The following is a 14,574-nucleotide window of genomic DNA, read 5'->3' as shown; positions in this document are numbered from 1 at the left end:
CACAACGCAGCGAAAATAATGTGGACAATAGAAAATATACATATACATATATTATGTGTTTAACTACAGTAAATTGTCTTAGATAAAGTGATTTATCATTCAGATCGGTCAGCGGAATTCACGGCGATAGCGAGTGTCGAATTAAGGCACGTTCGCGAATTCACGAATGCAGGGGCCGTCAAAGAAAAGGCTCCTTTTATATTTTGCTTAATAAATAAAAAATATTCTATCTGAGTCTTTCACTGCATAGCAAAATTTTAAGTATTTTAATTTCTAATTCATTTATCTATGAAAGTTATAAACTATCCACTCAAGTTGAATGCAGATTATTGGCTACAAATAAAAAACAGAGACAGCCAGCTACTATAAAGTGATACTAAAAAGGTTCCGTTATTCCGTTTATGGTACGAAACTCAAATATATTTCTTATATATTTTGTATTTGCTCTTCTTATATTATTGTTATTACCTTAAGAAATGCGAATGTCTTACTTTACATTCTCAAGAAATTGAGAAACACTGTAAAATAGCAAGCGTCGATATAATCAAAACAATACTCGCATATGACACACCGTCAGTGTTCAGTCATCACTTACAACAATAGCTAGTGACAGAATGTTTAGGCACGTCCTTCTTTGTGTCTCTGTGTTTGTGTGTTTGAATATTGTACACGGAACACATATTAAAGGTAAATATACAAAGATATGCCTTTTTTATTATTTGTTCTATTTATAGAGAAACTGGAAGTATTATCATGTATATAGCCCAGCGTAATATTTCTGAATAGAAAAGCGCTTCACGCGTTTTCCCGCAAAGCATATATAGATATTCGTTCCACATGCAGCTCCGAATTTTCGAAATATTGTGTGTTGAGTGGCTAAATTGAAAAAAATAAAATAATTTAAATCCAATCCTTAGAATGGAGCTTAACTCCACACGTATAACGTTTACTATCAGACTTAGTCCTACTGCGCCATCACGACCCTTAATTTTAATATTACGCGTCAACCTTTAATATTAAAAACACAAAGTCAAAAATATATCGTATTACTTTGTATTAAAGCTAATCATTTGTATCAGTCAAAACAAGAAACGTAACAATACAACGAAACTGCCAATATCATCGTTCAGGCACGTAGAACAACACTATTAGAACCAAACAATCGTTATTAACGCTAGAACTTTAATATTATTTTCTTCTTGTGTGTGTGAAAATAAATGAAAAATATGTCAATATTGTAGGAGAGGCCGTCTTGGCATAGCAGAACAGCATCTGATTTTAAAAGCGACATTTCTGGGTTCGGTTCTCACTCGATTTCGGGAATGAAATAAAATTTCCTTGTTCTTGTAAGGAAGATAAACGCAAAGTTCCGAAAATATAGAAGTAAAAAAATCTCTCCATCTACAATTAAATTATATATTAAAAATAAAAATAATTATATAGACAAGTGAGTGTAATATAAGATATTAAGATAAAAAATATTTCCAAATATGGACAGCCTGGTAAAATGTCTTAAAATACTCATATACAATTAAATAAAAAAAATCTCTTATCAACAAATCAATAAGTGATTTATTTTCAAATAAATACTAACTTTTCGATGATACATTGTGAAATTGTGAAAAATTGTGAAAAACATAAATCTAATTTCATCGTTTCAGGTTTATTTTGTCAAGACCCAGACACTGGCAAACTTTATCCAATAAACTCCACCTGGCAATCTGAAAGCTTTTGTGGCAATTACACTTGTAAACTTAAACAGAAAAATATTACTGAAACTGAATTTAATCCAATAAAAAAAGTAAATATTACAAAAAATATACCTCACGACGACATGTCGACGAGCCCAAGCGAAAACTCTTTTGCTGTGATAAAAAAGCCAGATTCAAGCAATTCAAAACAACCTGTATTTGTTAAAGATTTCTATAATAATAACGAAATAAAACAGGAGTACCGAATTGACGATGAAACAGCTGATAGATATTTAACCGAAGATGAGATAAGCACCATAACTGAAATTCTTCGTACAGTTAAAAAAAGTGACTTAGAAGCGATAATAGAAATATACAATTTAGCTCAAGAGATATATGATGAAATAGATAGTGCGAATGAGAAATCAGAAAAAAATACGGTGAATATTTTACAGACAAATGATAATGAAATGAAAAAAACAAAAAACAAAGATTCTATTTCGCGCTGGTACGAACCATTACAATATAACAAAAAGAGAGTAAAGGATCTAAATATTGAAGCGACAAATATTATACACACACCACGTACCTATCCTCACCCACTTTCATACTTCAATAGACTTTTTCCCGATCCTGAGTTAATGAAGTCACCATACTATTATCCAATGTCCAATTTTCAAAGAATGTCATCATATATGTATACACCATATAACACGCTAACACCAGAACCTCCAAGACCATGTAAGAAACAAAATTATCCTCCTTGGTATCCACCAAAGTTACCTCCTCCTCAACGCCCTATGCAACTACTTCCTTATCCATTTTCATATATACATCACCACAATCTATCTCACCCTGCAAGTTTCTACTATAACAGCTTTCCATGGACACAATTAGATATATACAATCGTAATAAAAATTATCCTCAAGCTTATACCACATATTTGCGAGATGCCCTTCCAGTTGTAGAACCAGAAGAAATGGGAGTAGTGAAGGAAATCAAGGAAGAAGGAACTGAATTAAAGGGAGAAAATAAGATAGAAGACGACTCGCCAAAGACACCTGATTGGCAAACTGATGAATTACCAAAAAACGTGTTGGAAGAAGTTAAAGCGAATATTGTAGAAAAATCTAAACTTTTAAAACCTTTGTCTTTAAGGAAAAACATCAAGCTAGAGAAAGTTGGCAAAGTTATTAAATTGGATGATTTGTTACGAAAGAAGAGACATATTATAAGCAACAAAAATATAGGAAAACACAGATATGAAACTTATGTCCAAAAAACTACGTAAGTATTTCACTTAGTTATGTTTCAATTTGCGATGTGAAATGATGAATGTGAATGAAAATGAAGCGATCTTGTGTATTATATATTTTTTCTTTCCATATATAATATTTTAATCGACATCAAAAAAGAACCTTTAAAACATTCTTTCCATTTTATATTTGCCATGTACACGATGGAAGCAATTAAGAAATCGTTGGCGGTAGTCTGATATAATAATTATGTCAACTGACAGACGAATCACCTCAGTTACATAGTTACACCGGTTAATATAAAATGTACATGATATTTATGTTATTGGAATTACCTTTATTTAATTATAATGATCAATATATAAGCGTCCAAGCATGTGACCAAAATTCTCCGTGTGTGTATGTTTCTGTACACAAATTTCTTGTAAGCTAAAATTTATGCCGGGATGATGATTTTTGGCTTAATTTATGAACAATCTGAGCCTCATCAAAGTTTAGGTCGTGCGCTCCAGTATTTTTTAAAATATTTTATATTTCTAGAGGAGTGTGTACAGTATAGGTGTCTACTATTACTGAAGTTAGTTACTTTTTTATTTTTTAAATCATTTCAAGACAAATAAAACTTATGTTCATCTCCTTAAGTTTTTTTAATCTTACAACTTAACCTGACATAGAAAATATACAAAACTGAACTTCAAGTATGTGCATTGTTCCCAACTATTTTTTCTTTTTAATTTACCCCAAAAAATATAAATCTTTTTAACGTGACAAATATCAAGGCCTGGCATTATAACGCTTGGCTCGAAAAAGTTGACAAATTTGCGGCAAAAAACATTGGAATGCCGACCCTTTGTCTCGACAGATGTTGTGAATGCTTTATCATTGTCTTTTTTTTTTCAATTATAAAAAAGTAAATAATTTAATTCTTAAGGAGCTGTTGTATCTGCCTAGTAATGATGAACATAATTCCTGTTTAAGTCTAAATTATTTCTAAACAGATTTGATATTTGCTTTATATTTTGTTAGGTGTATAAAGAACGTAAAGATTCTAATCTAAAATGTATTTACTTAGACATAATGTTAAGTACCAAGGTAGCAATTGATTTCATTAATCTTTTTTTTACTTTCACGCGCTATCCAGCATATAGCAGAGTAGGCAGAGAAAACCTAATATTAACATATTTCCGTACTCCTTTTCCACTCGAATTCAAGATGCGTGTGGAGTTGCGTAATGCAACCCCGTACATGCAACCCCGTCATTTAGGGAAAAAAGAAAATAATCCATTCCCTCAAATTCGAATTGAACCCTAAACCATCGTGTTAAAAAATATTTTTCATAAGTATATAAAATATTCTGTATATTGATCATAAAGTAATTAGTATTATTTAAAAATCATAATTTTTCAGATGTGACACGGAAGTGACTACAGAACCAGGATTTTTTAGAGTTGGAAATGTATCAGAGCCGTACCCAGCATGCTGCCCACAAAGGATAGATAAGAATAGCTGATATACATTTAACTAATAAATCGTTTAGTCATTGATTGACACGTTATAATAACTAATATTAATTAAATATTTTTCTAACATATTTTTATTTATATGAAATTTATTCCTTACTGAATGCATGTACACCTACAGGGAATGGGTGGAGGGGGAGAGGTGCTGGGAAGTGTAAGGGAGTAAGTCAATCTTTCTTGAAACTTCTACGGGAATGAGAATGAAAAAACGAGATTTCTCCTTTTACATCTTAATCACGCAAACAAAGTTAAACAAAGGCAGAGGGAAATATGTATCAAGGTATTCCGCTCTTCGTTTTCTATCTATATTAGAGACTTTACCTGATAAAAATAAATTTTTCATCATGATGAGAAGAGAACCCATTACCACCGTGTTTTTCTTAAGGAACTACTGTACCAAGACGGCCTTTAAAATCCATCTGTTCAGAATTTATTGCTTTTTAATCAACCATAAGTGATTTAATGTCCAACACGACGTCTCTTTTTAATATATTCTTTTCACAAACAAATTAAAGGATATCTCTCATACGCTATCGAGGAATATATTTGAAACTTAGTTAAAAATACATTAGTCAATCTGTAATGTTCTTAGGACGTGAGAGATAAAGTTTCTTTAAGATTTTACAAAAACAGTGATATATCAAGAACGTCCCTTTAACCGAATACAAAAAATATTTCTGGAGGTAAAAATCATATTCAGATGATTTTTTAAACTTAAATATGATATATTCCAACTAAGGAAGCAGGTTCAATTACGTAATCTGGTATATAATACTTTTTTGTCTACTTGCTTAATAATAATAAATTTATTTAATTAAGACATTAGTCCACTTGTTAGTAATAGTTAAAACTTACCCTATGTTAATACACACACATATACAAACAAAAACTGGCTTCCGTTGAGACTCCTACACTATTGACTGTAGCTAGTAGCTGGAGCATGAAGATTTGCCCAGCGACTAAGCAATGGGGAGTCCCATCGGTCAGCTAACATACTCAGGATGGTGTTCGATGCCCCGCGCACTCGCGCCCACAGCGAAGCGCACCGCTTTCTAATAATTGCGAGGAAACAATCGGTACGCGACTCGGCAAACATCAACGACGCGCTACAAAAGTGCGGCAGATCGAACAACATCCTGAAAGCATTCAATTCACAACGCACAATTAATGGCATCGAATTCACAACCATCGTATTTACAATAGACTTTGTCCCATTACACCACCACGACCGGTATGTATATTCATTATATTAAAAATTTTTGCTTCATGCTGTATCCCGCATCTACAATCTACAAAGTAGACGGAGAGAACCTGGGGTCTTAGTGTTATGACACTCCATTCTCCACTTTCCGACGAATTCTTTAGGCATAGCGTGTCGAGTCAAAAAATATTCAATATTTTATTACACCGAGTGAAATCGAACCCACGATCGTCACCCTTTTATAGTCGTCTGGCTAACACAACACTTGTGATTCCGCGCCACGACAGGCTCAATTTAGTTCATAACTAATTACTAATTGGCTTGTCATCTGCATACTCGTATATGCAAACAATTAATTTATTGCATATATGCACACAACAACTCTATCTCGAAACCAATTCTAACTTTTAAAAAAATCTGAAAAAATAAAGCTATACAAAAACTAAAACTACGCTAGATAAAAAAAAAACGCTACACTCCATACAAACTAACAATACGAACGAGAAATTGCACATTGAAAGTTATCATACTTGAAAAATATTCCATCTAAGTTTTCCTATGGTTCATATTATTACTAGGCTATTGAGAACCGATCACAATCGTTGGAACTAATGGCTTCACTTTAATGTCTATATTTTATAAAAAATCCGTAAAGCGCGAGTGAGAATTGTGTACCCAGAGTTCTGTACCAAGTTCACGATTGTAGGTCCACGGGAAGTGCGCTCAGAAAAAATTATAAACTTAAATTAGTGGATCTATGCAATCACTTTATATGAAATGAACGTATATTTGTAAATATAACGATGTAATGGCTATTTTATGTATTAAAATGAATGGATTTTATCCTTTTCTTGTATTGTAGGTTTACATTTCTTGCCAAATTTCGTAAATTTCGTATATATTTCATTCATATTCTATATAGGCGAGTATTAAAGCATACATCGTGTGGGCCTAGCATGGGCGTAGTTTTCATTACTTGGCGAATTTCAAACAAAATATGTCAGAAATGATCAATAAATGATTGTAGATCCGAATGTTTATCATTAATTTTAGCTTGGCACTTCCACAAGATCTTTAGAAAAATGGTTTTGACAGATATACAAATGGACAACAGAGTGATCCTTTACAGAACCCTAAAAAACCAATGTTAATTTAAAAATCATTACCCTCAGAGTGATTTATTGTTAAAAGAGTGAATCTATATAGGTACTCCTTTTGAGAGAAAAAAGGGAGGACGGAGAGGGTCTTCCAAAATATTTAAAATAAGCCCTCCCTTAATGTCGAACATTATTTTTTTATCGGCAAATAAAGATATGTTGAGTCTTTAGACATTCTTATCGTTTAGAGAAACGTGCCGTTTTCGTAAATTATATTGTTAACTGTTTGGAATCGTTCTCAATTTTTATTGTGTAAATTACTGTTTGAGGCCGTCGTGGTCCAACGGCACAGCGTCTAACTGTAAGCGCGTTTGATTTCCACTCGTAGGAATAAACTATTTTATCTTTTTTGCTCTGGTAATACGGTGTTCCATTCATACATACAAACATGCGCAATATAGCAAGAAGCTAAAAAATCATTAATAATTCTCATATAGAAAGCGATAGTTTATAATGTTAATATTTATATACATAACGACAAAATGCCTAATCCTAAACTTTTTTGCCTAAATAATGAAAGCGCGATACTCAGCAAGTATCACTTTATTTATAAAACTTTTAAGAAGCTCGTTATCCGTCGATCATCATTTACACTTTCGGTAAAATTTTAAAAGAAACCTTTTAACGAGAAGCAAAACTTTTCGGCCGCAGTTTTTTTTAAATAATCAAGCTCTTTTGTTAATTGGAGATGATCCTTTTTTTGCGAAAACGGATTTAAATTATATAGCATTATACATTGAGGCCGGTCGTAGCGCAGAGACTGTAAACGCGATAGGTAGTGGGTTCGATTCCCATTCGAGAAAATGAAATACTGACTATTTTCATTCTCCACTATGCTACCACGATTCAAAGTGGTGCGTTTTTTGTTATTTTTTTCGTTTCTACCCACATTTAATTTTATCTATCTTGTATTTTTCTTCTTCTTCTTCTTCTTGTAAGATAATTTTATTTATCGTATATTTTCAGATAATTTTAGACCACCTATATAACTTCATTTATATTAAAAGTTTTAAATCAAAGTGTAAACAAAATAAATATACCTCACGTTACTAATCAACTAAAGCCGCCTAAGAAGGGTGAGTGAATATTTATTCTTCATATTTTATCTTATCGTAAAAAGGGATTAAGGAATGTCTATTACGTTTTTATATTCATTAAATAAACCCTTAACTAAAATAAACACATCTTTGATAAAGTCTATATAATGTTTTAATTACATAGAACTTTTAACTTTGATATCTTTGTGTAGAAACTTTTTGAAAGAATAATTGTGTATCTATTTAAAAAAAACATAATATAAAGATGTGAGCGTAGCGGAATTTGAATCCGCGCCTCTTTGAGACCGTACACGAAGAGCTAGAATTTTTCTTTTCTAAATATGGAATAACACTCGAAAATGTTCAAAATTATTACGTATCTATTTGTTTATTGGAATAATTTATAAACATACTAACTAGGAAACGAGTGACTCAATATTAGATTCTCACTTTCTACTTCGCCATATGCAGAGCGTGAAACTAAAAAAATGATTTTTTATTCCTCTAAATCTAAATCAAACCCGCACCCAACGTCATTTGAATATTTCAATATAACACAGTCAAAACAAATAACACGTTTCCATACGAATGGTTCTCAATAAATCACAAGAACTTTACTAATAAGTCTAGTGAAGCGGAATACGTAACAATGATCTAATTTTCAAACCTTGTAAATCATTATCCCATACGGATTGTAGTACAGGAGCTAGCGGACCAAATGTCTTATCCTTTATATTGTTTTATAGGTTCTTTGGGGAATTTATAGGAATACTAATACAAGATTTTTCAAAATTCTCACGGCAACAGGAAAAATGTAAAATGCAGGTTTTTTCTCGTTTCCCGTTTTACAGTCCATGAGTTCACCCAAACAAAGTTACAAGGGACCCACTGATTAAATTTTATATTATTTATATTAACGATTTTTTAGTACTATTAGTACGTATGAACATATCTGCCTAAAATTTCTCTAATGGGGACATTTTTTAGTTTTTTTAACATTTTTGTTTAGCTACACAATAGCTTTGGATTTTATCTGAATAATCAAGTCATCATTTAGTGAATTTTCTATCTGATATTATACGGATAATGCGTGAAAAAATTACTACAAATTTAACCTACATTATTTAGCTCTTTCGTTTGTAAAAGAAAAAACGATAATAGAATCAAATAAAACGAAACTCTCGTACACAAAACGTAGCGTTTAATTCAACTCAAACATTTTCAAAAATTTTGCAGAAAGTTAAGAATAAGTTAAAAAACATATTGTTACTAGAACACAAATAAGTAGAAAGCAGATTTCGATATTCACCAGTAATATCTCAAGGGGCGTACTCGTGTGGTATGTATAGTATCTCACGTATCAGTAAAATAAACAATACAATGAAGTGGTTGGCAAAACAACATCATTTAACTCTTAATTACTGTGTGTAAGCAAGAATTGCAGTTAACTCGGAACGAACGTGCTTGTGCTTAGGTTGGAGCACTTAGAGACGATTAGGGGTAAACGGTATTTACAGGGAATAGAATTAACGAAAATAAATCCCCAAATATGTACAGTATAGTGTATGTACGGGCATAAACGCGACAGGGTTCGATTCTCACTCGGGCAGTGAAATATTTTGATTACTTTCATTTCTTCGCTCTGGTCTTAAAGCAAAACGCGGCGTTGAGTTCCATCATACGCCATGCCTTGAGAATTCGGCGTAAGTGAAGACCGGAAATTTCTTAATCGGAACTAAGACTGTGTGTGGGATACAGTGTGAAGCTGAAAAAAAGTATAAATATGTCCATTAATGTATATAAGTATTTATATAACTCTTCCATTACTGTTGTTAAGTATCCTGATTCATTATTTCCCAACTTTAATTTGTAATATGAAAGCTCTTAATGATTACATCTATATATCGTCGGTGCGCCTGCCAAAACCGTTATGTGTATTTTTTTGATTTTTTTTTTATTCGATAAATAGCATTAAAATAGTACTCTGCATAGCCTACAAAAACAAATATATAGTATTTCCGCCTGGAAGTCGATTTAACAAAATCGATATGTGCACTTCATTTTTATTTTTGGCAATAACAAATTCGTTATGTGCAGTTATGACCCAGCAGCAATGATCCGATGCGAAATGTTATTACATTATGTAATGTAATACATTAAGGGGAACCGTCACTCGAGCCTTGTGCTACAGATTTTTTTGGTACAGAACTTTTGGAGGATCAGGTTGAGTATGTCCCTTCCACTTCTACCTTATCGGTATAAAATGAGACAGAGCTCAAATCTCAGCGACTGCCGATGGAAATAGCAGATTCAGAGCGAGCAGGTAAAGTATTGGTTGAAAATACGACTCATTTGTACCTAGATAAAGCTACTGGAGAATTTGTAAGCCGGAAGTCAGCCGAACTCGGAACTGGTCACTTCATACTAGATAAACAAGCTGGAGAAAATTTAAAGGAGATGGATATTGATGAAATATACAACAATAAAAAAAGCGCGACTTTAATACGAGAGAGTTATAGGAAAGGCGTACTTAATACAATTGTAGAAGACACTTAACTAACGATACTTTTAATACATGGGTTAAGCAATTGTATGCCACCAAACCAGAATCATCTTCTGAAAGTAAACCAAGAAATCCTTCTTGTAAGTCAGCTTCTGTAAGAAGCCTGTGAGAATGGTTTTCAAGTTTAATCATTACTGCAGAGCAAGTGCACGACACACATGTTTGAAGTACACAATAAGTATAACAATTAAAAAAAAGCGACTTCCACTGGATCCCATAATTAGAACATAACCAAACTCTCATCAAACTATCCTTGAAGTGTATCCTTTCCAATAAAAAAAGAATCATTGAAATCGGTTAGCATGATATTGAGTTATTCTTCCATTTGCTGCGCACATACTTAATGCAAATTTAAGACTTATATGATTTTGTCATGGATAAAATTATCAGAAATAGACCAAATCAAAGTAAAGACCAGTCAAAAGTTCTGAGGTAACAAATATAAAAAAAATACACTCGACTTGATAACGTCCTCTTCACTGAAGTCGATTAAAAAGTGAAGCCAGAAAAATGAGGAGGATACAATAAAGAGAACTATTTACATTAAATTGGAAGCTGATAAAGTTTTAATTTGACATGTGCACCGTATTTAAAGAAAATTTGTCACTAGAAGAATATGAGGTACACAAAGAAAGAAAAAGCATACCAAAACAAGAAGAACGCACATTTTAAAATCCTCTAACATGTCATTGATAATCTGAAGAAACAGCGTAGGGGACAGCACACAGCCTTGGGGGACAGCGTTCACGGACATGTACTCCAAGCAAAAACCGTCAACAGTTAACTTGAGGTTGCACCCAGTGAGAAAGCTAGCGATCCACTTGCATAAACTCTCAGAAAGCCATAGGAAAGCCTCGGAAAGCCGTATTGCAAGGAGCGCCTCATGCCACACGTGATCGAAGACCTTCGCCATGTCCAAACTAACTGCCAATGGATTAGGTAAACCAGAAGGTCACTGGTTGAGCGACCATGGCGGAAGCCATATTGACTGTCGTTAATCAATCAGTGATTCTCCAGTTAAATCAAAAGCTGGCCATTGATAATGCTCTCCATAACTTTCAAGAGCCAGGGTGGCAATAGTCCTGTAGTTAGATGAATCGGAACCATCGCCTTTCTTGGAGATCGGGTGGATAAGAGCGCTCTTCCACAAGTCTGGGACTATACCGATTGAATAAGAGTGCTAAAACAGACCCATTAGCACAGGTGACAGCACTAAAGGAGAGATGTCATCTGACCCACTCGACTTGTGGATGACCAAAGAAGACAGAGCTCGCCTAACAGCTTTTTAGCTGAACTTAATTTCAGGCATTAAGCTCTGGCACGGGTTTGCGCGCGGCGCTATTCCTTGATCATCCATATTCGACTTCGAGGCAAAGAGATGTACTGTAGTAACGATAAATCCGTCCATGTATATGTGCGGCACGAAAGCGAATGTGTTACTTAAATTTAGTTTTAGTTATCTTGATAAAGTTTATTGCAATACTTATTGAATTCGCTTTTTATTTACTTCAAATTTACCTAGTTATTTAAGGGATAAACATTAAAGGCTTAGTCTATCTATAAACCTTTTCTAACCACTTTCTAACAACCCTTCGAGTTTCAACATTTTTTTGTTAATTATTAGTAGTATTAATAACCATAGGACTAATATAACGTACCGTACTGTTTTATCGTTATCAGATTAACCATTTTCACGTAAAAAAGCGCCAAACCACAATTCCTTACGTTTATCATTACTAATAATTATTATACATATTTGTTTTAAGTTTAATACATTTTTGTTATCCTCATAATAACACTAAATAAATCCGATTATGTTCTTTTACAAAACTGATATGTGCATATTTTTCACTTGTAAGAAATGGTGGCTACAAGACAATTTTGATATGTGCATCAAAATGGTTAAAAAAAATTATTACAGAGGAAGGGTACATTTTATCATTTTCGCTTGTATCTCAGTTCAAACATAATATATTTTGTCACCATATTGCATTTATAATTTTTTGATAAAGTTATTATATAATAAATAAGATAGTTTTTTGTCTCTCCTGAAAACTTGACTAAAAACACATAACGGTTTTGGCAAGCGCAACGACCATATATAAAAGGACTTGTCCTCACTGACTGAGGTAAGACGCACGCACAGCCGTAACCGTTGATGGTAGAAACGTGAAATTTGGACAGATGTTTCTTTTTGTAATCTGGACATCCACTAAGAAGGGATTTTGAAAATTTTTAACCCTAAAAGGGCGAAATAGGAGTTGAAAGTTTGTATGGAAAAAAATTTAAATCGGCACTGATTTTTATAAAATTTCAAATCTAGATTTTTAAAAGTATTTAATTGAACACGTGTTTCATCGTTTCCTAGACTTCTCCCCCTAAGTGTGATAATAAGGGGTTGAAAGTTTGTATAGATTTTTTTTTAAATCGGCACCGATTATTATAAAATTTGAAATTTAAAGTCTTAAAATTATTTAATTGAACATGTGTTTCATTGTTTTCTAGAATTCACCCCCTAAAGGTGCAAATAAGGGGTTGAAAGTTTGTATGGAAAAATCTTTAAATCGCCACCGATTTTTATAAAATTTAAAATTTAAACCCTTAAAAATATTTCATTGAACACACGTTTCGTGGTTTATTAGAATTCACCCCTAAATAAGCAAGCGAAGCTGCGCGTCCGCTAGTATTATGATAAAACATGTTCCATTATTGAGCACAAATGAAGTTTTACGATTAATAATAAAATTGTTTAAAATATATATTTTAATTAAATTATTCAAACAAAGGAGATGTGAATTTTATACCTTTCGGTGTCTATTTCGGCGTTTCAATTTAATAAACGACAAGAATCTAAGTAATATTGAGATGAGATGAAAGGTACGAATGCTTGAAATATTAAGGAGATCAAAATATATTAACAAATTCTACAGTGTAGCGCTGGAGAGATTTATAAGTGGACCAACGATTATCTGTTGAAACTTCTGGAACAAACTCTGGAACCCTCTCTCTCTGCCAAACAATAATTTGACCAGTAACTATTATATTTCTCAATAAATGCGAGTCATTATTCGTAACAATTTATTTTTATTTTAAACATAAAAGCAAAATATTAGTTTTTTTTTTCAATTTCATACTGTATCTAAAAGGTCGAAAGAACCTAGTGTTCTGTTTTTTACTATTCGCTCATTTTTTAAGATATTAGATGTTAAATGGCGTACATATTACCAGAGCTATAAAATAAAAACAATAAATTTCCCGAACTGAGAATTGAACTCACCACCGTTTACGTTTGTATTAAGACCCCACGATGGCCTCTACGATAAAGCTAAAACTAATAAAATAGATTAAATATTACTAACATTATTTTATATACGCTTTAAGCGTTTATCCATTCCATAATAATAATATAATTTTCAATACATTAAATAATAATAATATAATTTTCAATAATTAATAATATCGGAAACGACCTGATTATATTTCCACTACCCCCTCGACTACAAAAGTGCTCTTCACTTAAGGTCGCGATGTCTAATGAAATTCTTGGCCACGTAATTGATTCTATTATATCTCGTTAAATCGATTGTGTGTTTAAACAATGAAGTACTCGTATAGGAGCCGCAGAACAAAATGTTGAATAGAAGTATTCCTTTTGATTTATCATAGCCATGATTAATTAATTTTTGACATGAATAATTTCAAAATCATAATTTATTTTTTTAGCTTCACGTTGATTCCTGCGTATAGTAGAGCAAGCATAGCTAGTGTTGAGCTTTTAGTGTTAAGATACTTCGTTCCCTAGTTTTCGAGACAATGCGTGTTGCGTACCAGTCATGGAGCTGTCACAGAGACGTGCCACTATAAAGGCGGCAGGACGTGGCTTCGACTCATATTGATGAAATAAAAAAAGTAATATTTTAATTTCCTCGCTCCGGTAACGATGCAAGTGTGGCGTTGTGTTCCGCCACTTAATATGCAATGCCTGCTGAATTTGACGGAAATTAATAATATTAATCAGGTTCCCTGGTTCCCTCAGAACCTGAAGCAGAGTTGTGAAGCACATAATAATACTTTACTATTTATTTTTTACTGCTAATATATTTATATCTAATTCTATACGCCATTTCTATATAATAGTCATCAATGTA

At 32.7% G+C, this 14,574-nt stretch overlaps 2 protein-coding genes across 8 annotated transcripts in view; one reads left to right on the top strand and one right to left on the bottom strand.

Annotated features, from left to right (window-relative positions):
- Positions 1–14,574, bottom strand: part of nolo (ADAMTS-like no long nerve cord) — a 281,142-nt gene that overhangs the window by 154,704 nt on the left and 111,864 nt on the right. The window lies entirely within an intron of this gene.
- On the top strand, positions 554–4,539 carry LOC146535081 (uncharacterized). The gene is made up of 3 exons (XM_085191542.1): positions 554–687; positions 1,662–2,979; positions 4,356–4,539. Exons 1-3 carry the CDS (start codon positions 615–617, stop codon positions 4,456–4,458), a joined length of 1,494 nt encoding a protein of 497 aa, XP_085047668.1. The 5' UTR covers positions 554–614; the 3' UTR covers positions 4,459–4,539.

This window comes from Heliconius melpomene, chromosome 10, assembly GCF_056956725.1.
Source record: "Heliconius melpomene rosina isolate 202511_hmr_F chromosome 10, ASM5695672v1, whole genome shotgun sequence".
NCBI classification, from domain to species: Eukaryota; Metazoa; Arthropoda; class Insecta; order Lepidoptera; family Nymphalidae; genus Heliconius; species Heliconius melpomene.
Note: the sequence above shows the minus strand (reverse complement) of the source record. Positions and strands in the feature narration are given on the sequence as shown.